Raw genomic sequence first — 26636 nt, 5'->3', positions numbered from 1 at the left:
CGAAATGTGTGCCCGCCCCCTCTGGGGCGGAGAGACTCAGCCCCTCCCTCTCAGCCGATACCCTGGGACTGACAGTTCCCTAAGGATCTGGCGGGCCCCAGAGGACCCACGCCTGAACCCGGTGCGACTCGTGGCCTTTGGGCTAGGAGCCATGGACGCCTTCACCCGCTTCACCAACCAGACCCAGGGCCGGGACCGACTCTTCAGGTGAGTCAGGTGCCAGCGGCCTCCGCCCCTTTCTCGCCCTAACTGGGTGCTCCGGTGCCTATTCCCCGGCACCCGAGAAAAAGGAGGTGATAGCCTAGTAGATGGAAGCGGGAAGGACGTTGCCAGCTCCTACGGGGGGAGTTTGGTATCCGAGCCCCTCCTCACCCTAAATTCTACGTGGGTGGGCCCAACGCATCCGCATCCGGTCCTAGCCTCGTGTACGAAAGCCCCAATGCCTGGCACCCTGGCCGCCTCGAGACCGTCTATGACGTGACACCGGCTGACAGATCCTTCTCCCCTCCTAACTTTGCTCTCCGGGCAAAGAAAGATTGGGTTCTCTCCACTCAACATTCTTCCGAGGGATTTCCTTTAAAGAGAAACTTTGGGTTACTATTTGTGGCCAGGGAAGCAAACCACTTGGCGTGGCTTCAAATATCTCTCGTTCTTGTTGTTGTTGTTGTTGCTGTTGTTGTTTGTGAGACGGAGTCTCGCTCTGTCGCCCAGGCTGGAGTGCAGTGGCACGGTCTCGGCTCACTGCAACCTCCTCCTCCCAGGTTCAAGCGATTTTTCTGCCTCAGCCTCCCAAGTAGCTAGGATTACTGGCGTGCACTACCACGCCCGACTACTTTTTGTATTTTTAGTAGAGACGGGGTTTTGCCATGTTGGCCAGGCTGGTCTCCAACTCCTGACCTGAGGTGATGTGCCCACCTCGGCTTCCCAAAGTGCTGGGATTACATGCGCGAGCCACCGTGCCCGTTCTCAAACACCTCTTTTGAGTAGAGACAGAAGTTCTCTTCCATTATTGCCCAGTCTGTATCATTGAGATACTGCATGTGGAATAGTTTTGTAAATTGTAAAACAAAATATAGCAGGGATGAGACCACACCAACTGGACTGGGGGAGAAATACAATGGGGAGAAGCTCAGAAAGAACTACCTGCACGTCTAAGGTTCATGCTGTGCTACTGAAAATATTAAACAGAGATTGTGTCTCTTTTTCTTTTGGTTCCATAAGAAACAAAAAGAACTGAGAGACTGTATCTTTAATACACATACAGTACTAGTTCATGATGTTTTAGAGATTTGGTTGATTCTTGCTTGATTAAAAAATAGTTACAGTTGCAGTTTTATTTAACAGCTCTTCATTCTCTTCTGGGTGTGCAAGTGCTGATACAAAGAGATCAATTAGAATGGCCCCAATAATGAGGCTTTTGGAAGCCATCTTTATACCAGCTATTGTTACCAGTGTTTTGCAACTATGAACTCATTTAACCCTCATCACAACCCTATGAGGTAGATACTCTAAATATTCTCCCCATTTCAGATGGAGAAAACCAAGCAGAAGGAGGTTAATAAGTACCACACGGCAGAACTGAGAGATTCACGTCCACACAAATGACTCCAGTGCCCACTTAACTACCAAGCTATACTGGCTTTCTCATTAGTTTGATAGGTTTTTTAAATGGTTGCTTTATATACAAGCTTCATTAAATAGAAATTTCATTAAATAGAAACCTGTAATTCCAGTGTGCCTAGAATGTACCCTGCAAGGTTTATCAAGGAAGTTGGTTAAAAAAATAATCATTTAGGCCGGATGCAGTGGCTCACCCCTGTAATCCCAGCACTTTGGGAGGCTGAGGCGGGCGGATCACGAGGTCAGGAGATTGAGACCGTCCTGGCTAACATGGTGAAACCTCGTCTCTACTAAAAATACAAAAATTAGCCAGGCATTGAGGCGGGCGCCTGTAGTCCTAGCTACTTGGGAGGCTGAGGCAGGAGAATGGCATGAGCCCGGGAGGCAAAGCTTGCAGTGAGCCAAGATTGCGCCACTGCACTCCAGCCTGGGCGACAGAGCAAGACTCTGTCTAAATAATAATAATAATAATAATCATTTAGGCCAGGTGCAGTGACTCACACCTGTAATCCCAGCACTTTGGGAGCCTGAGGCAGGTGGATCACGAGGTCAGGAGTTCGGGACCAGCCTGGCCAACATGGTGAAACCCCATCTCTACTAAAAATACAAAAATTAGCTGGGCGTGATGGCGCATGCCTGTAATCCCAGCTACTCAGGAGGCTGAGGCAGGAGAATTGCTTGAACCTGGGAGGCGGAGGTTGCAGTGAGCCAAGAACGCACTACTACCCTTCAGCCTGGGCAACAGAGCAAGACTGTGTCTCGAAAAATAATAATAATAATAATTTAAGATATGTTTATTCCAAAAGATCTGAGATCTCTAGCATTCATTTCCCAGCCTCCTTGATGATCTGTATAACCTTTATGACCACACTGGCATTCATAAAATAATACCTTGCTTTCTGTGCCAATAATGCTCACGCAAACATGATGAACATTCCTAAAACCTGTTGGACTGTAAGAAGTGTGGCAAGCACCAACCCCACAAAGTGACATACTACAAGAAGGGCAAGGATTCTCTGAATGTCCAGGGAAAACGCATTATGACAGGAAGCAGAGTGGATGTGGTGGGCAGACTAAGCCGATTTTCCAGAAAAAGGCTAAAACTACCAAGAAGATTTTGCTAAAGCTTGAGTGTGTTGAGCCCAGTGAAGATCTAAAAGAGTCCTGGCTATTAAAAGATGCCAGCATTTTGAATTGGGAGGAGATAAGAAAAGAAAGGGCCAAGTGATCCAGTTCTAAGTGTCCTCTTTTGTTTTATTATGAAGACAACAAAATATTGAGTTTATGTTCACTTCAAAAATAAATAAATAAACGTAATGTCTTACTGTTGGCCTAATTCCTATTGTTAGACCAAAGCTCAGAAAGGCAGAGTCATTGACATGACCAGCCCTCTAACCAGGAAGCACACTTAAAAAAGAGAAAGCAATTGTTTATGATTCCAGTCTTCTCTTTTTATTTCATTCCTAGTACCAAGTTCACTATTTTAGAAAATGGAAAATGTACCACATTTTTATTGAGAATAATATTTATAGCATAAAGGGATTCAAATGCACTTACAAGACAGTAGGAACCAGGCACCTACTTTATTAGTAGATTGCCAAATGGATTTGGATGTGTGACTGTGTGATGTAAAATTTCTCATACATTTATATTAGTAAGCCATTGTTATTTGTAAGCATGACAATAATCACTTTATATATAGTATTATTAAGCAGGATTCTGCCTGTATTTTATATAAAATATCAATGAGTTTAGAAAGACAACTATGAAAACATATTTATACTAATTTATGTACTGATGTGTATTTGGTCCTTTTGTTTACAAAAAATTAAACAATCTTTAAACTGTGGACTTTTCATTTGGTTCTGGTTTGAGTTTGTGTCGTGTCACATAGATGGTAGATTATGTACATGGTAGAAAAGTTCATTTTAGAAATCTGAAAATCAGGCCAGATTACAGGTAGCTCACGCTTGTAATCCCAGCACTTTGGGAGGTTGAGGCGGGCAGATCACGAGGTCAGGAGATCGAGATCATCCTGGCCAACATGGCGAAACCCCATCTCTACTAAAAATACAAAAATTAGCTGTGCGTGGTGGCGCACAGCTGTAATCCCAGCTACTTGGGAGGCTGAGACAGGAGAATCTCTTGAACCCGGGAGGCAGAGGTTGTAGTGGAGCCAAGATCGCACCACAGCACTCCAGCCTAGCGACAGAGTGAGACTCGGTCTAAAAAAAAAAAAAAGAAAGAAATCTACACTGGGGAAGAGAAGGAGTACGGATCTTTGTAGACTTAACATGAGGGAGATGTTGTGCAGTTTCTCACTTTGACTATATCCATTTCTCTGTGCCATTTGCCTTTTGGACGCACATTGGCTGCATTATTGCAGAGTTCATTTTCATTACCTTTGTGTTAAATTTCCATGACATGTTCTACCCTTTGGCTGTCCTGTGGAATGACTGTTGCAGAATTTTGCTTTTGTAAGAGTTGCTACATGAGAAATGGTCTTGAAATGTTGTCTGTAGGCATGTGTTTCTCTTTCCCTTACTTCATGAATTAAGTTTTATTTGGTTTGTAAATCACTCTTCTCAATTTTTTTTTTTTTTTTGCATTTCAGAGCCACTCAGTACACATGCATGTTGCTTAGATATTTGTTAGAGCCTAAAGCTGGCAAAGAGAAGGTGGTAATGAAGCTCAAGAAACTGGAGTCCAGTGTGAGCACTGGTCGTAAATGTAAGTACCCTGTTTCTTGAGGGACAGTGGCTCCTGGTTTAGAATCCTCAGCCTCAGATCCTGTAATTTGTGGAGTGATTTCTAGGTCATTAATTTCTAGTCAATCAAGTTTATTGATGAAATTGACCAGTAAGACTGTCCTCATGGTACAAAAGGTTTGAATGTCTTGCTGCAGACCATTCATAAACACCCTGTTATGTTCACATCTGGTGCTACACCTTGTCTTTCTGCTTAGTCATAACCAGTGAGACAGACAACGTGTTAGTTCACCTTTAGTTCTTAGAATCACAGTATGTTTTAGCAGTCTCTGACATGAGCTTCTGCTCCTGTGAGCCCCTTTGTTCTAAACAAGAGTGGAATAGTTATATCCTAGACCACCTGCCTTTTTCCTTTCTTGAGGAGTGCTAGAGGATATATAGGTGGATACATTTTTGTAGCCCATTTGTGAGGTAGGTTTCATGCTAAAGGTAAAAAGTGAAATCAATGTTTTCTGCTTATTTAATTCACTTTAATAATACATCATCATACTGGGAAATCCAGTGCTTTTCATAGCAGTTGCCTTTCTGACTCTTTGTTGTTTGATGAAAACCAGATGTTGCTATAGTAGGTTAGCAGAGGCATTAGAATGGAATTTAGAGCATCACATATTGATCAGTTGGTTTTGAGCACCTATGTTATATAGGTATATTCCTGAGCCTTATGGGAGAAGTAAGGTGCTTTAAATAATGATATATAAGATTTAGTGCCAAACTTGTTGGCTGAGAGGTAGAGGAAAAGAAAGGTGTTTTAGAGGAGGTGGAACTTGAGGTGAGGCTAGAGAGAAGGAAGAAGAGTTTCGAAGGGCATTCTCCTCTAGTAAAGGCTCAGAACTGTTCTGAACAAACCATTGTATGGGAGGATCATTGTCAAACTACAAAACTAGTTTAACAGAAAATTTAAATTGTCAAGCAGAGGGATGGGAAGGGTGGGGCGAGCTTTTCTGGATGGCACTGAAGGCCAAGATTAGAAATTCTGTTTAGATTATTTAGAATGTTGGAGCTGAAAGGTCCTTTAGAGGTCACTGGTGTCTGAGTCCAGAAGGGGCTTATCCAGGGTCATTCAGCCAGTTAGTGCAACAGCCAGAACTGGAACCCAGAATCTATATACTAAAACAGCCATTACATATACTATTTTACTATTTTATGTTATTTTTGATAACATAATATCAAACATTCTTTTTTTTTTTTTTTTTTTTGAGATGGAGTCTCACTCTGTTGCCCAGGTTGGAGTTGGAGTGCAGTGGCGTGATCTTGGTTCACTGCTACCTCCACTTTCCGGATTCAAGCAATTCTTCCACTTCAGTCTCCCTAGTAGCTGGGACTACAGACATGCGCCAATATGCCTGGCTAATTTTTGTTTTGTTTGTTTTATTTTTAGTAGAGACAGGGTTTGACCATGTTGGCCAGGCTGGTCTCAAACTCCTAATCTCAGGTGATCTACGCACATTGGCCTCCCAAAGTGCTGGGATTACAGGCATGAGCCACCGCGCCTGGCCCCTTCTGAGATTATAAGTTTTCTGACAGTAGCTACTTCTGAGTGCCTCCTGAGTCTAAGGTATGGTCCTTCAAGGAAAAGTATTTATTTTGCATCCTCCATGATGTTTGGTACTATAACTCTTTCTCAGAAGGTGTTCAGTAAGTACCTGTTGATTGATGCATCCCTGATGAATTGAATTACATGCTCACATAAGGACATGCCATTGCAATGGTTGATTTAATTCAACTAGGAGCTCTGTGACAATATTAGTAATTGTTCTATCCATTAAATTCTACCATTTCTACTTTATTTTCTTGACAATAGGTAGCCAAAAGGGGTTTGGACCAGAGAAATGGCAAAATGATAATAGTGTTTTTTAAAAAGACAGTCTTTTGTCTGGAAAATAAATAAAATGTAAGGCATCAAACTCTCCAAGAGAGTATTGCATCTGGAGTTCATGTTATCGTAGTACCTTCCTTCTAAAGAAGTGTAGCTGGTAAATAATCCGATGTAACTGTCCACACTCATGATTGACCTTGCCTGGAGTATGCTGTCAGTCAACATTAAGGTGTTCATTACAATGAAGGAGGTAAATTTAAAGAGTCACTGTTTTTTTTTTTTTTGCCTTCCAAGATCATTTTAAGTGTCCTTAATGTACTATAAAATCTTTTTCTGAACAAAGGCTGAGCCTTGAATGACCATCAGTTGTTAAAAACACCAGTGCCAAACTGGGCACACTGGCTCATGCCTATAATCCCAGCTACTCGGGAGGCTAAGGTGGGAGGATTGCTTGAGCCCAGGAGGTTGAGGCTGCTGTGAGCTATGATGGTGCCACTGCATTCCAGCCTGTGTGACAGAGCAAGACCCTGTCTCAACACAAAACAAAAAACAACGAAAAGCTGGCTCCTCACCCGGATACAGGGATTCTATCTTCCCATTGTATACTAATGAAATAACTGTTCATTATTGTGGGTTCTACTTGCAGGGTTCAGACTAGGCAATGTGGTACATGCTATACAGGCAACTGAGCAGAGCATTCATGCCACTGACCTGGTACCTCGCTTATGCTTAACATTAGCCAACCTGAACCGTGTGATTTATTTCATCTGTGACACCATCCTCTGGGTGAGGAGCGTAGGTCTCACCTCTGGCATCAACAAAGAGAAATGGCGAACGAGGGCTGCCCACCACTACTGCTTTTCTCTTCTGCTGAGCCTGGTCAGGGATCTGTATGAAATCTCCCTGCAGATGAAACGAGTTACACGTGACAGGGCAAAGAAAGAGAAATCAGCATCCCAGGATCCTCTTGGGTACAGTGTGGCTGATGAGGAAACAGAATGGCTCCAATCCTTTCTACTTCTCTTATTCCGATCTCTGAAGCAGCATCCTCCCTTGCTCCTGGACACGGTGAAGAACCTTTGTGATATCCTGAACCCTTTGGACCAGCTGGGGATCTATAAGTCCAATCCTGGCATCATTGGACTTGGAGGTCTTGTGTCCTCTATAGCAGGCATGATCACTGTGGCATATCCTCAGATGAAGCTGAAGACCTGTTAGGGTGTTTTTAGGCTTGGAACTAGTACCTACTTTAAAAGATGGCCTCTTAGTGGGATAGAAATTTGTATAAGTCAAGGCCATGTCATACTGTGCTTAAGTTCTTGTTCATGTGAGCATTTAACAACCTATGATGTGGGCAGAGGTGAGGCCAAAAATGGAGAAGGGAGGAGCATGAAGACTTGTATGTTTTTGGAGTGCTGGAGTGACTTGTGAATTTCTGAATATTTTCCCTTCATCTAACATTTATTGAACATCTCTTATGTGCATAGTGGGAGCTTAGTATTTGCTGAATGAATAAAAATTGAAAGGAAAAAATTTTAAAAGACCCAATCACACTGATCATTTAACACTAATATACAATAACTTTAGGGTTATATGGATCATTGGTTTCACATAATTACAGTAGGTCTGGTGCATGGCACTCTCAGATCTAGTAGAGGCTCTGATGTCAGTAGCAGGATGGAGGAGAGCTGGGCTGACAGCCTCTCAACTTGTTGGCCCTTATACCATCACTACACTCATGTCCTTGCTCTGTCCAGAAGTAGAATCAGAAAAGCATCAGGCACCTTCATGGTATAAATTGTGTTTATGGGTGCAGTGAATAAGCAAAAATCAAAAGCAGACAGGAGGGACTTAGAAAAATAGGTAGAGGGTCACAATGGGTGCCTATATGTAGCCTGTGACAGATAAGAAGCTGACAGTTAGACAAAAAACAACTAAGGCTAGAGCCTCATTCCTCTGACTCCTAATCCAGTGTTCATTCCATGCTCTCCCACTGTCTTCAGAATTGAGTAGACATGTGATCCTCTCCTGAATCCTGTTTTTTGCCTCTTACTCTCCCATAATTGGGACCTTCCTTGTCCAGTGGTTTATATTCTTTTCTAGAAAAACTAAAACTGGGTGGAGTGTGGTGGCTCACACCTATAATCCCAGCACTTTGGGAGGCTGAAGCAGAAGGATTGCTTGAGGCCAGGAGTTCAAGACCAGCCTGGGCAGTGTAGTGAGACCCCATCTCTACAACAAAGTGTTAAAAAATTAGCCAGGCATGGTGGCGTATGCCTGTAGTCCCAGTTACTCTGGAGGCTGAAGCAGGAGGATCACTTGAGTCCAGGAGTTCAAGGCTGCAGTGAGCTTCCACCGCACTCCAGCCTGGGTGATAGAGCAAGACCTTGAGTCTTAAAAAAAAAATTATAACAGTATTTAGACTCATCAGCTAGATTGTTTTATTTAAATCCTTCTAACAATTTAGGCAATACTACATTAATTTTCATCAAAATTTATCCAGTCAAAAAAATGTCATGATACTCCAGATGTAACAGGGTCACAATTTTCTATGATAAATCAGACATCTTATTTTTAGGGTGATTGAGGGAGGTGGAAAGCACAGGAGGAAGCCAGTGAAGAGGACACTGGAATGCTGAGTCAATGACATTGACTTGTGTTTCTATCTCCCATCTTGGGTGTGGGTCTTTATATGTGGTTACAGATCCTTTAGTTTGAGGGAGGTGAGATAGGGAAATAGGATGCCAGCAGGTAGGAGGCTGATGTCAGTCCTCCCAGCAAAGCCGTGTCATTTATCTGAATGGAAGTGAGAAAATAAATATGTACTCAGTAAGTTATATTTCCCAGAAATGTGATTGAGATTCTCAAAAAATAGACTCAGATTCTTGGCTGTATGTTTAACCAATCAAGATATGGAATTTGAGAAATAAAATTTTGGAAATTTTAAAAGACATGAAAGCTACTAGGTCAGGGCAAATAAAAAGCTTAAATAACGATTTTTATTGTCCAGATCCTCTACTGTAATAGATTAATTATGTTCAATAAATTTCTAGACAAAATTGACTTGTGTCTGTGAGTATGTTCTGGGAATAGAGAAGAGTTATACGTAAGGCAATCCAGCAGATAATCCTCAATCAGCCTACACAGTTGGTACAGCGAGCTCTGGGCTGGAAGATCCAGACTGAGGAGGTGGATGGAGAAAGATTAAGACGTAGAGCCTCTGGGTTGAGAGGGACCTCTGAATGAGCTCATCTAGACTGCTGCCATGGAGAGGGTGCTCTATGGTAGCCCTGTCAATGGCTGGCTGGCTTCTGCCTAGATAAGTCTGCGTTGAATTCATGGTAGTATGTTACAGTGGTATCCATCTTAATGGTGTCCTGGTACCTCCCTGTGAATCCTTCTTTCTAACTAATGTTTTCCACCCCAGAGCCTCCACATTCATGAGGGATGCCAAAAATTGAAGTTCTTCATAGATGTACAGCCCAGCACATTCACAACTGAGCATTGTTGCCTGATAATTCATTTATTCAACAATGAATGTTTGAGTGCCATGCATGGTTTTGGGGATCCACTTGTGAGCAAGATGACCTAGCTCCCTGCTCTCATGTGGTGGAGGGGTAGGGAAAGCAGGTAGGGACGGAGAAGGAAAGAAGATAGAAGTCTATGCCCTGCAAGCTGCTGCTAGAAAACTAACACTTCTGTCTTCCCTCGGGACTCTCCTAGGCCCTTTCACCACTTCTCACCTCTCACCCACATTCTGCACTCCCAGCTAAAGCAGCCAAAGGACTAGTTGATTTGGCAGCGCTTTCAGGCACAAAGCCCTATACTCCCTCTGGCCCAAAGCCACTACTCTGAAGGCTGAAAACTGCCCTTTGGCTCAGGTTGCTGTCCAGTCACAGCCTCACAGATAATTTGTGCTGAACCTTGAGGTGAGGGCAGAGGCCACTTCTTTTTTTTTTTTTTTTTTTTTTTTTGAGACGGAGTCTGGCTCTGTCACCCAGGCTGCAGCGCAGTGGCCGGATCTCAGCTCACTGCAAGCTCCGCCTCCCAGGTTCACGCCATTCTCCTGCCTCAGCCTCCCGAGTAGCTGGGACTACAGGCGCCCGCCACCTCGCCCGGCTAGTTTTTTGTATTTTTTAGTAGAGACGGGGTTTCACCGTATTAGCCAGGATGGTCTCAATCTCCTGACCTCATGATCCAACCGGCTCAGCCTCCCAAAGTGCTGGGATTACAGGCTTGAGCCACAGCGCCCTGCCGAGGCCACTTCTTTAAATACTTTCTCTTCTCTACTGCCTTACATTTGAAAAGCCCAGGTTGGATCAATAAGTATTAAATGTATAGCATATTACTCCTTTGAAGCCTCCCTGCTTGACTCCTCCCTTTCCTGCCTTCTCATTCCCTACTTTATTTATTTATGTATTTATTTTTATTATACTTTAAGTTCTAGGGTACATGTGCATAACGTGCAGGTTTGTTACATATATATACTTGTGCCGTGTTGGTGTGCTGCACCCATCAACTCGTCAGCACCCATCAATTCATCATTTATATCAGGTATAACTCCCAATGCAACTCATTCCCTACTTCATTGCATCACAGATACATAGTTTATTACCAAGGATCTTTCATAATTCCCCACTCCCATCTCTTTCTTCTCTTGCCCACAGTGTGTGACATAGAAGAGTCAACAATACATGTAATTCCACCAGCAACAAAGAAAATACGTTTTGTTTTCCTATTGTCCATTTTCACAAAGAGGCCCTTCTTAGTTAATCTGAAAGCTATGGCTTACACCATAGTCCTCCATCATATCTGAAGCCAGGAACTAGAACTTGGGCTTGTGCTTGAGTCCTGGCTAAAGAAGGGTTGAGTGGTGCTAGTTCTTGGTTGTCTGGGTGCTACTGATTAGTGATAGAATCTTAGTCAACACTGTCGCTTATCCAGACTTAGGAGAACAAAAATCTACTTGGCTCTCCCACTCTTCATTCTGGTAGCATCTTAGGCCAGGTAAAGTTCAATAAATTTTTTTGAACTCTAAGAAGTGAAAATTCCTCCCTCAAAGGCTATATTGTCAAAAACAACTCCTGGCTCTGTTGCTTCTTCACTGAGGGCAATTTATCTCCATAATCAAAGACGAATACATTCAGATGAACTCTTCTGTGTGGGTTTAAATTTTACTGTTCAACATTCACTCTTGCTAGTAAATAAGAAAAGATGAGAGAAATGGATTGAGAACTGTCCCACAAGACCCTCTACGGAAAAGGAGCCAAAAGATTGCAGAGGTATATAGAACTTTAGAGCTTTTGAGTTTAACGATGTATATCCCTATACCTTCTTTCTGGAAAGCAGACTTTTGTGAATTGAGGGCAGGAACATTATAGAACTGATGCTTCATGGCTCTGGAATACTAAGTCCTCTGAGCCTGGATCTCCTTCAGCTCTGCCACCTACCTCCTTGTTTGCTAAATGTCCTTAGAGAAGTTAGGATATGCCCCGGGAACCCTGGGTCAGATAACCATGACAACTGCTGACCCTGCTTTCTCTTCCTCTCTGCCCTCCTCTAGCTGGGAGGCGTTAGTAGCATTGCCCAAGACTCCCAGGGGTGATAGGAATTGTTTCTGCCTGAGGAGACGCTCTGCAGCCTGGGCTCTGTGAGACTGAGGTGGCGGTCAGCTGCAGTGAGTGTTGGGGTCCTGGGGCACCTGCCTTACATGGCTTGTTTATGAACATAAAAGGGAAGAAGTTGAAGGTAAGGGCCTCTTGGGAATTTTGCTTGGGATGAAAAGCTCTGCAGGGAAACTACTGAGGGAGAGATTCTGGTATAGATACTCTATACCAGAAGTATAGAATAGCTATTCTGGGGCTACTGTCTTTTCTAAAACACAGATATGTTTGTTTAGAAATAGAGGAATTGGGTAGGAACAGTGGATCATGCCTTTAATCCCAGCACTGCAGGTGGCCGAGGCAGGTGGATCATTTGAGCCCAGGAGTTCAAGAACATCCTGGGCAACATAGTGGGATCCTGTCTCTACAAAAAAAGAAAAAAAGAAAAAAAAATTAGCCCTGCATAGTGGCGCATGCCTGTAGTCCCAGCTACTTGGGAGGCTGAGGTGGGAGGGTACCTTGATCCCAGGAGATCGAGGCTGCAGTGAGCCATGATTGTATCACCACATTCCATCCTGGGCAACAGATTGAGACCCTGTCTCAAAAAAAAAAGATAGGGAGAGGGGGAGAGGGGCAGACAGAGAGAGAGAGACAGAGAGAGAGAGAGAAATAGACGAATTAACCCAGAGCCTTTTCAAAGATGAGACCTGAAACTTGTTTATCTATTTTTTTAGAGATGGGGGTCTCACTATATTGCCCAGGCTGATCTCAAACTCCTGGGCTCAAGCAATTCTCCCATGTTAGCCTCAGTAGCTGGGATTACAGGTGCTTGCCGATGCACCCAGCTTGAAACTTGTTGTTTTAGTCTCTTTTGGACTCTCATTAAAGAGCCTTAAGACTTTAGCTAAAACTTTTTATCTCTTATGGCTGCCTGCATTTTTCATTTCCTAACCTGAACTCTTTTTTTTTTTTTTTTTGAAATGGAGTTTTGCTCTTGTCGCCCAGGCTGGAATACAGTGGCATGATCTCAGCTCACTGCAACCTCCGCCTCCCGGGCTCAAGTGATTCTCCTGCCTCAGCCTCCCAAGTAACTGGATTACAGACGCCCACCACCATGCCTGGCTAATTTTTGTATTTTTAGTAGAGACAGAGTTTCACCATGTTGCCCAGGCTGGTCTCGAACTCCTGACTTCAGGTGATCTACCCACCTTGGCCTCCCTGAGCCACCGCGCCTGGCCTCCTAACCTGAACTCTTTTAAGAAACATTATTCTTGGCTTGGCCAAGGTGGGCAGATCACTTGAGGTCAGGAGTTCGAGACCAGCCTGGCCAACATGATGAAACCCTATCTCTACTAAAAATACAAAAATTAGCCGGTATAGTGGCTCATGCCTGTAATCCCAGCACTTTGGGAGGCCGAGGTGAGCGGATCATGAGGTCAGGAGATCGAGACCATCCTGGCTAACACGGTGAAACCCCGTCTCTACCAAAAAAAAAAAAAAAAAAAAAAATTAGCCGGGCGTGGTGGCAGGCACTTGTAGTCCCAGCTACTTGGGAGGCTGAGGCAGGAGAATGGTGTGAACCCGGGAAGCAGAGCTTGCAGTGAGCGGAGATCATGCCACTGCACTCCAGCCTGCGCAACAGTGTGAGACTCCATCTCAAAAGAAAAAAAAACCCGTCTCTACTAAAAATACAAAAAATAAAAATAAAATAAAATTAGCCGGGTGTGGTGGTGGGCGCCCCAGCTACTGGGGAGACTGAGGCAGGAGAATCCCTTGAACCCAGGAGGCAGAGGTTGCAGTGAGCTGAGATTGTGCAACTACATTCCAGCCTGGGCGACAGAGCAAGACTCCATTTCAAAAAAAGAAAGAAAGAAAGAAAGATCAGTCTTGACAAGTAAGCTATGGAGCAACTCATTCCTATGGGACCCTAACGAGTGGGGCTATTGTGTGTGACATTCACCCTCCAACCTAATGCCTTCCGTTCAGGGCAAATGGGCCCCCAGGCAGCCTGGGCCTAGTTGGTGGCCATGAAAGGTAGGGAAGTGACCCAGTGGAGCTCAAGCCTGAGGGCTTCTGATGGGACCTGGGACTCTGTTTTGCAGCTTAAAGAGCTAGGATGGCAGTCAACAAAGGCCCTACCTTGCTGGATGGAGACCTCCCTGTAAGTAACTTGGGCTCATCTGTGACAGGGGATGGACAACTAAGGGAGGAGGAAGAAGCAGGGAGGGAAGATGCAGGGGACTTAGAGCAAGATATGCCCACATTATAATCCTAGTTCATTGACTACCATGGCTTAGTTATTCTTGCCCTCACCACCTTTTGTAGAGGGCAGTTGGAGGATCTGGGAGGGGAAAAAAGATGCTTATTAAAAACTAAGCACCTTGGAAAAAAGGGACAGAAATCCTGGCTTAGGGACAGTGGGGAGTGGAGAAGAAGGGAATGACTATGTTTAAACCCTGATGCAGAAGCCCATGCTCTGTCCACCGCCCAGCTGGATGTGTATTCAGTGCAGAGCCACTGCATTCTTTGTCTCCAGCATCATTCATATGGCAAATGGCACCTCTTGGAGTCAGACGGTGCACAGCCTGTGCTGCTGTGTCGGGGGAAGGGTGGGATATTCCGTGTGTCTGGTGTTCTATCTCTGACCTGGTTTTCACTGTGATTTGAAGTGGTTTGATACTTTTAGGAATGCTTGATGGCTCCTGGCAAGGCATCTCAGATTTGCACACAGTTCAGATAGTGAAACTTAAAAATTGTGAACCTGTACAATAATCCACCTTGCCCAAATTAGGCTTATACTAACTCTTGCACTAGGAATCACTTTGTTTTGTATTGAATCATAGAAGAGAGAGGCATAAAATGGTCAAGTACATAGTGAAGCCATTCTAACAGACGGTCGGTAGTTTATTCCCTTCCCAGGATCTCTTTCCCCCTTTGGTTTTGTCTAAAACAACCTCTGAAGGCTCTGTCCAAACTGTTAAAAAGAATGTTTTCACCGGGCGCGGTGGCTCAAGCCTGTAATCCCAGAACTTTGGGAGGCCGAGGTGGGCGGATCACGAGGTCAGGAGATTGAGACCATCCTGGCTAACATGGTGAAACCCCGTCTCTACTAAAAATACAAAAAATTAGCTGGGCGTAGTGGCAGGCACCTGTAGTCCCAGCTACTCGGGAAGCTGAGGCAGGAGAATGGCGTGAACCCGGGAGGTGGAGCTTGCAGTGAGCCGAGATTGTGCCACTGCACTCCAGCCTGGGAGACGGCAAGACTCTGTCTCAAAACAAAAACAAAAACAAAAAAACCCGAAGACATTGTGGGCTGCTCTGTCTTAGTGTACACATAGGTCTCATTGATGGGGGATCTTTGAACTCTCCCTCCTACAAACAGAACAGGCCAGGTCTTTACTTCATGAGCAAAACTATGCCACAGTGTCATATTCAAAGTTACAGAGAGTCTGAGCATCTGAATCTGACCTGGGGAGTTTTTCTTTTTACTTTAGATATGGAGAATTCTCAGCATTCATAAGAACAGACAGAAAAGAACATAATAAGCCCCGTGTACCCTTTGTTAGCCCCGAAGACCATGAATTCATGGCCAATCCTGCCTCATCCTCACTTCCATTAATTCCCTCACTTTGTGTTATTTTGAAGATAATCCTAGGCAGGCCATTTCCAACTCAAGTTGGAATCCTGACTCTGCCACTTACCAGCTGTGGGATCTTGGGTAAATCACTTCCCATTTCTGATTGTCAGTCTCGTCATTGACTCAGTGTTGGTGACAGTGCTAACCCTAGAGGATGGCTGTTAGAATTAAGTGAGCTCATGTCACCAAGTCACCCAGACCAGTGCCTGCAGCATAATGGCACCTGACAAATGCTCTTTCCCTCTGCATGCCTAGAATTTGTTCTTTTAATTTTGTTTATTTATTTTTTAGATATAGCGTCTTACTCTGTCACCCTAGCTGGAATGCAGTGGCACCATCATAGTTCACTGCAGCCTCGGCCTCCTGGTCTCAGGCAGTCCTCCCACCTCAGCCTCCCCAGTAGCTGGGACTCAGTAATCCACATGCCATCAAATATTAGCATGGCTAGCTTTTTTCTTTTTTCTTTTTTTTTGTGGCTCAGAGTGTTCTCAAACTCCTGGCTTCAAATGATCCTCCCACCTCAGCCTCCCAAAGTGTTGGGATTACAGGCATGAGCTTCTACACTTAGCCCTAGAATTCATTATTTTACTCAAAGACCAGTGTTTTTTCACTAAGGTTCCTAGGTGACCTAAAGCTTAATTATGTGACTGCTGCCAAAGGTGCATTACTAATAGCACAGCACCCTAGAAATTATAAACGATTGTTCCACTACACCCAGCACGCACAGATCACACCCAGAGTGCTGTCTTTGAGTGTTTTTTGTTTGTTCGTTTTTTTGTTTTTTGAGACAGGGTCTCATTCTGTCATCGAGGCTGTAGTACAGTGTCATGATTATGGCTCACTACAGCCTCCATCTGCCAGGCTCATGTGATCTTCCCACCTCAGGTTCTTGAGTAGCTGAGACCACAGGCACACAGCACCATACCTGTTAATTATTATTATAGTTATTTTTTGTTGAGACAGGGTCTCCCTATGTTGCCCAGGCTGGCCTCAAACTCCTAGGCTCAAGCAAGGGTAGTATATTTTTAAGAAAGATAATGTAAAACTGTAGCATGTCCAGGAGAGGGGGTCACCAGACCACAGTGTGAACCATTTGTAAACAAAGTTAGGAACTGGAGCCATTTAACATGACGGAGGTCCCTCTAAAGGGAGACATATTTGACTTCAAATATGTGAAGGGCCAACCCATGAATGATGAAATAGGTTTGCTCAGTTTTGTTCCAGAGGGCAGAGTGTGGAACAGGGGGATGGAGGCAAATTTCAGCTCAGCAAAGCTGTCCAACAAGGGACACAGGCCACTTTATGGGGGGAGAGCTCTCATTCAGGCAGATATTTAAATATAAGTCTTGGCTGGGCACAAAGGCTCATGCCTATAATCTCAGTGATTTGGGAGGCTGAGGCAGAAGGATCACCTGAGGCCAAGAGTTCAAGACCAGCAAGACCTGCCCCCTCTACAAAACAAAAGTATTAGCAAGGCATGGTGTCACACGCCTGTAGTCCCAGCTACTCAGGAGGCACAAGTGTGAGGATTGTTTGAGCTCAGGAGTTGGAGGTTACAGTGAACTATGATGGCACTAATGCACTCCAGCTTGAGCAACAGAGTGAAGCCCTGTCTCTAGGAAAATAATAAATAAATAAAAACAAATACAAGTCTACCAGAGAAATGATGGAAAGGATTCTTACCACAAAGTCCCCTGGGGGCCTAAGATTCTGTGATTCTGTGCAGTTGGGCAGATCTAACCCTACACATTCTACTAGGCACAGCCCTGACTGTGGTTCATGTATTCAGCTAACATTACTGTGCCATGCTTTAGGCTACACTCTGGGGATACAGAGATGAGTCTACGGGGAGTGAGATGAATACCCATAACCATAGCACGGTGTAATGAATGTGGAGACAGCCAGGGAGGGAGTGGTTTCCGACGCGATGGAGGAGAGTCTGGAAGCTTCACAGGGGAAGTGCTGGTCAAGTGGAGTCTTGAGGGAATGGCACTCTGCCAGGCAGCAAGGGCTATGGGAGGGAAGGTGAGCATTCTAGGCAGTGGGGCCAGGATATACAGGCGGGGAGGCAGTACCTCAGAAAGACCAGAAAAATGTTTGGAGAAGCCACCAATCAAAGGTGGATTAAAACTCTATCAAAGGTATCAGGGGAGTGAGTGGGGGGGGGGGGGGGGGTGATGGGATCTGACTTGGCCCCTGGAGAACAGAGATTGCCTTGGTAGCTCTCCAGAACCTGGATAGTGACCAGGAGGACATGGCCTTGTTTTCCCCATGGGCTCTCCCATGCTCCCATGATTGGGGCATCTAGAGAGCTCTTTGGCCTTGGTTCCTCCCAGGTCACTTGGACTCAGGCTAATTGCACCATTGGTCTCCATGACCCTGAGGTCACCTTCCTGGGAGGCTGGAGAGGGAGGTGGGACAACTTGAATGTGTTCCTTCCACACCAGGAGCAGGAGAATGTGCTGCAGCGGGTCCTGCAGCTGCCGGTGGTGAGTGGCACCTGCGAGTGCTTCCAGAAGACCTACACCAGCACTAAGGAAGCCCACCCCCTGGTGGCCTCTGTGTGCAATGCCTATGAGAAGGGCGTGCAGAGCGCCAGTAACTTGGCTGCCTGGAGCATGGAGCCGGTGGTCCGCCGGCTGTCCACCCAGTGTGAGTCCTCGCGGCACTCAGCAGCTGCCTGCTTATTCACTGCCTACCTGCCAGTCTGTCTGTCCGCCTCTCAGTCTGTCTGACTATCTGATAACTTGCTTGTCTGTCTGCTTAACTGCCTACATCCCATTGCATGGTCTTCTTATCTATGGATATAAAGATATACATACAGATCTCTTTTCATCTATAGATGCCTATCTGTGGCCCAGCTGGCATTTGCCTAGGATAACAATGATGGCCAGAGAATCTGCAGGGGAAGGGAAGGCAGAGCTATGCAGGCAGCAGTGAGGTTGGGGCCCATGGCAGACCAGACACTCACTGTAGCAGCACGGGCAGCAGCAGCAAGAACCAGCAGAGTCTGGCAGAGGCAGAGGCAGCCACACTAGGGGGCCTGGCAGGGCTGGAGGGCATGGAGGGAGGGGAAAGCTGGCTGAACCCGGCAGCTGATGGTAGCGGCTCATGACAGGTGGGGGCGGCAGAGAGCCACTAGCCAGAGCCCTGGAGGCAGAAGACGGTTCTCTTACGGGCCTTACCAGGTGTGTACCACTCAAATTGTTCTGCCCCATCTGAAAATGTGGTCTCCAAGGCATAGCTCTTGACAGGGCTGAGGGAAATCGCAGTAATGCCAAAAAGTCTAGCACCTTCCACCATCCTAATTACAGAATTATGGGTAGCTGAGGACTCCACACAGCAAACAGAAGAGGACAGATGTAAAGTAGGCCCAGGCCCTGTCCCTGGCTGCAAGCTCCTTAAATAGTTTCCTTGAGTCTCACTCTGCCCAACTGGAAGACAGCTAAGTCATCTGGGCTCTCTGCTGCTCGAGAATTTTGTGAAGAAAAATAAGGTATCTGGAGAAAGAATATATGAAAGAGTATAAAGAACTCTCTTTGAAAGCTGTGGCCCCCAGTGGCCATGGCTGCAGAGCCGATGTCCCGGCCGACCCGGGCAGGATCCCCTTGAAGCAGGTGCATCTCTGATGCAAGCCCACTCTCCAGGGGCAACTCTTTTCCCTTCTCTGTGACCCTCTTCAGACAGCTGACCATCTCAACACCTAGTGGTTAAAAAGAAGAGCATGGACAGCCTGGGGCCTGCACTGGCTGTGCTGGGAGTTTGTCATGTTGAGAGCTAAGCAGGCCCAGCTCCAAGGCCTCACTGCCATCTGCCTCCGTCTCACACCTCTCTTCTTCTTCCTTATGCTCACTCAGAGTCCCCATGCAGGTACGGAGGGAAGAGAAGGAAGGAAAGAACAGTACTTGTTGGTGATTCATATAGCTCCCATCATTCTTCTTCATAAAAATCCTGCCAGGCAGGCACCATTAATTCACCTTTTACAACGTAGGAAGCAGAGGCTCAGACAGGCTGTGACTTGCTAAGGCCACAGGCTGCTTAGACGTGGTCACTTGGCCTTTTGAGTGCAGGTCTCAGTGACTCCAGAGTTCGCACACAGATGTAAGAAATTGGCCCGGGTCTCGAGGAGTCCCTGCGGACAGGGGCTAAAGAGGGCAAAGGGCCTGGGGCCCAGAGATGCTGGGGAGGCAGGAGGCCTTGGGATTTGAGGGCTCCAAGTCACTTCTTTGGCACAGAGGCCACTGCTAGATTCTCATGGAGACAGGCAGCACTCACCCAAACTTGACCCTTTCCTTCCAGTCACAGCTGCCAATGAGCTGGCCTGCCGAGGCTTGGACCACCTGGAGGAAAAGATCCCAGCCCTCCAGTACCCTCCTGAAAAGGTAAGCCCCTTCCCACCTCTTGAAGCCTCCCTGCACTCTGTCGTCACCACCTCTCAGGGAGGAGAGGGCAGGGGCTGCTGATGCCGTGACTGGAAGTCTGTGTCCCATGGTGAGCATCCTCCAAGGCCAGCAGAGGCTGCCTGCTCCCAAGGCCACACCATACAACAGGCTCCTCTTCTCCCTGTGAAGCTAAATGGAGTTGGGGTTTCTGGGACCAGCAGGCACGAGCCCAGAGGCAAACCCAAACAGGAGCTCTGGCGGGTCCCACTGCCTCCGGATACCACACCCTGGGATCTGAGGTTCCACAGTCTGCCCTGGACCACTTGGCAACTACAGCTGCTGAAGGTCATGAGTCACACTCATTCGATCCCAGGAGTGTCGTCCCATATCCTCAAGATCCAACATTTTATGGACCATGAGATTGAAAGTCACTTTACCTGGCTACATATTTATTAGGTAGTTGCTATGATAAGGACTCATTTTTGGTGCTTCTGGGGAATAAGCTTCAGTCTCTGACCTCATCTATCTCACTGACCAACTACCCTTCCCACAAACATGTACTGAGGCCTACCCTATGCCCGGGGCCATCACCTATGCTTTATCAAGTACTCTCACTTAATCCTCTTGTCAACCCTCTGGGATAGGGGTTGTTATCTCCATTTTACAGAGAGGAAACCAGTAAGTGGAGACAGTGAGAGCAGGTCTGTTCAGCTGTGAGGCCTGTGTCCTTTGCTCCCCATTTTTCCAGATTAAAGGCAACATTTTTGTTGTCACAAAGGCACTCCCAGGATAACGAAGAAAAAGATAAATTATTTCAATGCAGAACTTGTAGGAAGATCAAGCACACCTATAAATCAATAGAAACGCTGTGTTCTGAGGAAAGGATGAAGGAGATTCCTTGTGAGCATGAGGGTATCAGGACAGGTGGCACCAACGAGGAGTCTTTGGGGTCATCCTCACAGGATGAGAGGGATCTTGACAGACAGTGATGGGGGTGAAGAAGCCAGGAGATCCAAACGGTTGGCACAAGGAAGGTTGGAGCCCTCTGCCTTTAAAGCCTAGCTTAATTCCAGGTACCCAAAGATCAGTACCAGTTCCCTGGGCCTTTAGATGACACCTTCCTGGGACCTGGGCTCAGGCCACCAGACCCCGAAAGGGTGGGCCACCAGACCCCGAAAGGGTGGCCCTTCCAGGGACTGCAAGACCACATGCCTAACACCCCCACCAACTTCCCCCAGATTGCTTCTGAGCTGAAGGACACCATCTCCACCCGCCTCCGCAGTGCCAGAAACAGCATCAGCATTCCCATCGCGAGCACTTCAGACAAGGTCCTGGGGGCCGCTTTGGCTGGGTGCGAGCTCGCTTGGGGAGTGGCCAGAGACACTGCGGAATTTGCTGCCAACACTCGAGCTGGCCGACTGGCTTCTGGAGGGGCTGACTTGGCCTTGGGCAGCATTGAGAAGGTGGTGGAGTACCTCCTCCCTCCAGACAAGGAAGAGTCAGGTACCTGCCATTCGGAGGCTCGGCCTGGGAGTGAGTTGTCACACACACTGCCTGGGAATCAGCAGGAGGTAGCAGGGCTCATCCAGCCACTGCTCTGGAATAGGGAAGGCCAGTGGGATTTTCAGATGGATTCATAATCATTTACCCCCCCGCCCCCACCCATCTGTAAAGAGGGAAAGTGAATTGTGGAACTCACCAGTGAGTTTGTGGTGGAGCTAGAACACCTGCTTTCCAGTCCTAGACATGACCCAGAACTCCCCGGCCCCTCTCTTACTTGTTTTCTCCTCTTTCCCCCTAAATCCCTACCCAGCCCCTGCTCCTGGACACCAGCAAGCCCAGAAGTCGCCCAAGGGCAAGCCGAGCCTCATGAGCAGGGTTGGGGCTCTGACCAACACCCTCTCTCGACACACCATGCAGACCATGGCCCGGGCCCTGGAGCAGGGCCACACCCTGGCCATGTGGATCCCAGGAGTGGCGCCCCTGGTGAGTATCTGCCCTGAGCTCTGACTGACCCGGTGCCTGGGAGCCTTGTGGGCCTCTTAGTACCTCCCATCCCCCACCCATCGCCCCTTCCTGTCCTGAGAACATTCTCTCTTCCAACCTGGGCTAGGACTTTAGTTCTAAGGACAAGAGGCCTTGAGAGGGGCAGAGGGATGGCCTTCCAGACCACAGGGAAAGAGAAGGGACAGGATGTTAAGCAAGGGCAGGCCTGCCTTGCTAGAGTGCTCCTGCCCTACCACTCACTTCTATCTCCCCCATTTCCCTCTGAGTCTCCCCCAAGCCCCAGTCTTCATCCCCTCAAGTGGGCCTCTTTCTATGGGTCTTCCCACCTATAAGACAGCAGGACTTCCATCTGCTATGCAAGCACTAGGGACTGTCATCCTTAAATAAACAAAGTACACAACCCATTTTGTCAGGGAGCGTGTACCCAGCACCAATGCACCCAAGGTAAATTTGCCCTTTCTAGGCCCAGGGAGAGTTAACTCCCCACCACTCCCCACCTCCACCTCTCTGTATTTTAGCAGAAATAGGCTGGATTTTTTTCATAAGGAATTTTAGTAAGAAACTAGTGCCAGAAAAGAAAATAAAACAACATTAAAGCATAAAGGTCAGCAAACAAGATTACTACTTTTCAGCCATCTTTTGAGCAGTACTTTTAAAAGCATCATCAGGCCTGGATCATTCATTCAAGCAAGTGTTGCCCCTGCAGGGATACAGGAGTAGCAGTTCCCCTCAGTCCCCTGCATCAATAATGGCTGAGACTGAGTCACATGCCTGGGCCCGGCCTGCAGTGGGCAGAACCTCACATGCCACCATTCACATGGAATAGAGTGGCATCCCCAAAAGCTGTGTAATAAGGAGGCCCTGTTTGTGGGGTTCCCTAGAGGTTTAGAATGTGCCTCAGGAGACACCAGCCCATTGCTCAGTCAATTTCTTCCCGTGGGACACTCTGGTTTATTGAATTTTTCACTCTTTAGAGATCTGGGAGGAGTATCTACCAAAGCTAACAAACATATATCCTATGGCCCAGCAATTCCACTCTTAAGTTGTATACCCAACAGAAATGAGCACTTAAATCTCCCAAGACAAGTAAAAAATGTTCAGATCAGCAATATCCTTAGCTAAGAACTGGAAGCAATGATAATGCCCATCTACTGTAAGATGGGTAAGTTACGGGAAATTCGTATGATGGAATATCACACAGAAGTGAAAAAGAAGGAACTACTTCCATTTGCAGTAACATAAGTGAAACTTACACCATAATATTTAACTAAAGGAGCTATTAATGAATGAATACACATGATGTGAGTCCACTTATATGAAGCTCAGAAATAGGTAAAACGAAGGCATGGTGACAGAGATCAGGATTGTGGTTGCTCTTGGGGGAATATGGACTGAGTGGGGGACACAGGGAGTCTTTGGGTGTTGAAAATGGTCTATGTCTTGCCCTGTAGTGGTTACATAGGTGTGTTCTTATAAAAATTCATAGAGCTTACACTAAAGATGTGTGCACTTTAGTGTATGTAGATTACCATTCAATAAAAAGTTTCAAGAAAAGTTTGCTGGGGCCAAGCCCTGCTCACCACTTGGCCTGGACCCTGGGGGCGAGGGGCTTTGGCTGCTGTGGCTCCCTGGTCATCAGCAGGGGCAGTTGAGCCAGCAGTCTGCTGCCATCCTCCCTCAGAGCAGCCTGGCCCAGTGGGGTGCCTCAGTGGCCATGCAGGCGGTGTCCCGGCGGAGGAGTGAAGTGCGGGTGCCCTGGTTGCACAGCCTCGCAGCCGCCCAGGAGGAGGATCATGAGGACCAGACAGACACGGAGGGAGAGGACATGGAGGAGGAGGAAGAATTGGAGACTGAGGAGAACAAGTTCAGTGAGGTGAGGGGGAGAGTGGGAGCCTCAAGGTCGTCCAGTCCACAGAAGTGGTGAGAAGCAGAGGCATAGGGTGAACTCAGGAATTCTGGCCCAGATGCAGGGGCATGGCATGTGTGTGCAACACCCTTCACCCCACCCCTAAATGCCCAGCTGATGAGGGACTTCCATGTCATTCTCTCAGCTGATCCTTGCAACACTCTGTAAATAGGCAGGGCAGAGATTATTGTCCCATTTTGCAGAAGAAACAGAGGTTCAGAGAGGGAATGTGACCTGTCCAAGGCCACATTGCTAGTGGCAGAATAAGCCTGAAGTTTTGTAAATTTGGTATTCTCATGCTTTTCCCTTGAGCTCTGGGGCTGGTGAGGAGGGAAGGGTCAGGGGAGTTACTGCAGGAGGCACTGACCCTACTCTGGCCCCCAGGTAGCAGCCCTGCCAGGCCCTCAAGGGCTCCTGGGCGGTGTGGCACACAACCTGCAGAAGGCCCTCCAGACCACCATCTCGGCTGTGACATGGGCACCTGCAGCTGTGCTGGGCATGGCAGGGAGGGTGCTGCACCTCACACCAGCCCCTGCTGTCTCCGCGACGAAGGGGAGGGCCATGTCTCTATCAGATGCCCTGAAGGGCGTTACTGACAATGTGGTGGACACAGTGGTGCATTACGTGCCGGTGAGTACCACCCCTGGCAAACTGTTAGTGTCCCAAGGGGGCCCGGACAGGGCAGATAAAGTAGATTTCACTGAAGGGGATGCAGTCCCCCTCTTTTCCCCTATTCCTCTGGAGACCCCCCTGCAGTCCTCAGTGCCCTGGCAACATTTTGACATACTGGGCCTCTCCCAGCCCCAGGAGTATAGAGGCCCATGGCTCTGGCCTAAGGCCTCTCCCCACGGCCCCTCCCACCTGCTGGTAGAGGAGTCTCCAGCCATTAGTCCTGGGATCCCAGTGGCTCACTTTCACCCCTTTGCTCCCAACTGAAAGACCGGGCAGGTGCCAGGCAGGTTTGCATGCTGCTGCACGGGAAGTGGTTGGAGAGACTTCCAGGGCACCCTGAGGGGTGGGCCATGAGTTCCAGGGGACAGCAGCAGGCTCCACCCAGTTCTGTCACCTGTGGCCAATAGGAAAAACCCAGGGGATACCAATGCCATCCCTTTGGGAGCCCCTTTCCAAAGCAAGTTATAGGTTATGCGGCCTGAGTGGGGCTGGTCAGGGCAGAAAGCACCCTTAGAGCTGATAAGGGGGTGGGTTACTCAGTCACTCTAGCAAGCAGCATGCCAGTGATCTTAGCAGACCTCCTGTTCACCCTGCGCTCGGGCCAGCCCCAGGAAGGTGTACCCATCCCTGGCCAGGTCACTGTGTGGGCTGCAAGGAAGAGTTAGGAAAGCTGATGACCTCCCATTGAGGGTTCCCCTCAGGGAGGCCTAGGGGATCCTGAAACTTTGGGAGGCTTGGCTTGCCTGAGCGGCCACCTGGTCCATGGAGAAGCTCAGAGTGGGTAGGACCTCAGGGCTTTCCCCGGTGCCCCCCAAACTACTGAACCGCTCCCCAGCCTGTGGCCTCCTGACGGCCGCTCCCAGTGAAACAATCGAGGGACCCGGGAAGGGGCAGTGGGTCAGAGGCGCAGGGACCAGGGCCAAGCCAGGACTCTAAGGCGGCTGCCGGGCCCTCAGCTCCCCAGGCTGTCGCTGATGGAGCCCGAGAGCGAATTCCGGGACATCGACAACCCCCCCGCCGAGGTAGAGCGCCGGGAGGCGGAGCGCAGGGCGTCAGGGGCGCCATCCGCCGGCCCGCAGACCGCCCCGCGCGCCGCACAGCCCCGCCGCAGCCTGCGGAGCGCGCAGAGCCCCAGCGCGGCCCCCGGCCCGGGCCTGGAGGACAAGGTCGCCACGCCCGCAGCGCCGCGCCCGGCCTTCCCGGCCGTGTCCCGCGAGAAGCCGAAGCGCAGGGTCAGCGACAGCTTCTTCCGGCCCAGCGTCATGGAGCCCATCCTGGGCCGCGCGCAGTACAACCAGCTGCGCAAGAAGAGCTGAGTCGCCGCCTCTGTCGCCGCACCCCGGGCCGGCGGGTTTCTCTAACAAGTAAACAGAACCCGCACAGCCCAGGCGAGCGTTGCCGCTTTCAAAGTGGTCCCCTGGGGACCCCAGCCTCATCCCGATGATGCTGCCGAGGCACACATTTTTTTTTTTTTTTTTTTTTTTTTTTTTAAGCATCCTTTTGGGGCTTCACCCTCAGAGCCAGTTTTTAAGGGACACCAAAGCCGCAGCCTGCTCTGATTCTATGGCTCGGTTTTTACTAAAAGAGTAATTGCCTAACTTGATTTTTCATCTCTTTAACCAAACTTGTGGCCAAAAGACATTTGACCGTTTCCAAAATTCAGATTCTGCCTCTGTGGATATTTGTCACGAATGAGTAACTCCTGTCACCACTTTGAAGGTCCAAACAGAAGATCTTGACACATTCTTAGCACTGAACTGGGAGATCCTCTGATGATCTAGGCTCCCAGCAGACTACTTTGAAGGGAACAATCAGATGCAAAAGCTCTTGCATGTTTATTTAAAATACTAAATGTCACTTTCTGAGTACTCGCCCTTTCACAGGCTGAGTCCCAGGCCTGTGCTTCATAGAGCCAGCTTCTTGCTCACAGCCACATTTCCATTTGGATCATTACTGCCTGCACCTGCATAGTCACTCTTTTGATGCCCTCCAGATGCTGGGGAATGAAAATGGTGATCATATATAGACTTTATAGGCACAGTTCATCCCCAATCTCATTTTCCAAGGGAAATGTTAATATTTGATAAATCTAGAAAATGCATTCATGGCCGGGCTCGGTGGCTCACGCCTGTAATCCCAGCACTTTGGGAGGCTGAGGTGGGTGGATCACGAGGTCAGGAGATCGAGACCATCCTGGCTAACACGGTGACACCCCATCTCTACTA

At 47.8% G+C, this 26636-nt stretch overlaps 2 protein-coding genes and 1 pseudogene across 4 annotated transcripts; all 3 read left to right on the top strand.

Annotated features, from left to right (window-relative positions):
- The first annotated feature begins 3 nt into the window (after nt 1-3).
- Nucleotides 4-9263, top strand: PEX11A (peroxisomal biogenesis factor 11 alpha). 2 transcript variants are annotated; one of them, XM_023187138.1, is made up of 3 exons: nt 10-207; nt 4235-4350; nt 6851-9263. In XM_023187138.1, exons 1-3 carry the CDS (start codon nt 152-154, stop codon nt 7420-7422), a joined length of 744 nt encoding a protein of 247 aa, XP_023042906.1. In that variant the 5' UTR covers nt 10-151; the 3' UTR covers nt 7423-9263. The 2 variants fall into 2 exon arrangements, with proteins under 2 accessions (XP_023042907.1, XP_023042906.1); XM_023187139.1 differs by lacking the exon at nt 4235-4350 and having other exon boundaries at nt 4-207.
- On the top strand, nt 185-26636 carry PLIN1 (perilipin 1). 2 transcript variants are annotated; one of them, XM_023187136.1, is made up of 10 exons: nt 185-207; nt 4235-4350; nt 13910-13968; nt 17892-18096; nt 19744-19826; nt 21065-21329; nt 21640-21812; nt 23515-23706; nt 24124-24369; nt 25368-25727. In XM_023187136.1, exons 3-10 carry the CDS (start codon nt 13924-13926, stop codon nt 25725-25727), a joined length of 1569 nt encoding a protein of 522 aa, XP_023042904.1. In that variant the 5' UTR covers nt 185-207; nt 4235-4350; nt 13910-13923. The 2 variants fall into 2 exon arrangements, with proteins under 2 accessions (XP_023042904.1, XP_023042905.1); XM_023187137.1 differs by lacking the exons at nt 185-207; nt 4235-4350 and having other exon boundaries at nt 13924-13968; nt 25368-26636.
- Nucleotides 2340-3610, top strand: LOC111522875 (annotated as a pseudogene).

The sequence above is a fragment of the Piliocolobus tephrosceles genome, chromosome 6 (genome assembly GCF_002776525.5).
Source record: "Piliocolobus tephrosceles isolate RC106 chromosome 6, ASM277652v3, whole genome shotgun sequence".
Classification (NCBI taxonomy): domain Eukaryota; kingdom Metazoa; phylum Chordata; class Mammalia; order Primates; family Cercopithecidae; genus Piliocolobus; species Piliocolobus tephrosceles.
This window is presented reverse-complemented; position numbering and strand designations above follow the sequence as displayed.

Bases quoted from the DNA above. Each gene is read 5' to 3' on its own strand.
- PEX11A (XM_023187138.1), top strand. From the start codon at position 152: ATGGACGCCTTCACCCGCTTCACCAACCAGACCCAGGGCCGGGACCGA. The intron at 208-4,234 runs GTGAGTCAGGTG...TTTGCATTTCAG, and splicing joins GGCCGGGACCGACTCTTCAG to AGCCACTCAGTACACATGCA. The intron at 4,351-6,850 runs GTAAGTACCCTG...TTCTACTTGCAG, and splicing joins TGTGAGCACTGGTCGTAAAT to GGTTCAGACTAGGCAATGTG.
- PLIN1 (XM_023187137.1), top strand. From the start codon at position 13,924: ATGGCAGTCAACAAAGGCCCTACCTTGCTGGATGGAGACCTCCCT. The intron at 21,813-23,514 runs GTGAGTATCTGC...ATCCTCCCTCAG, and splicing joins TCCCAGGAGTGGCGCCCCTG to AGCAGCCTGGCCCAGTGGGG. The intron at 23,707-24,123 runs GTGAGGGGGAGA...TCTGGCCCCCAG, and splicing joins AGGAGAACAAGTTCAGTGAG to GTAGCAGCCCTGCCAGGCCC.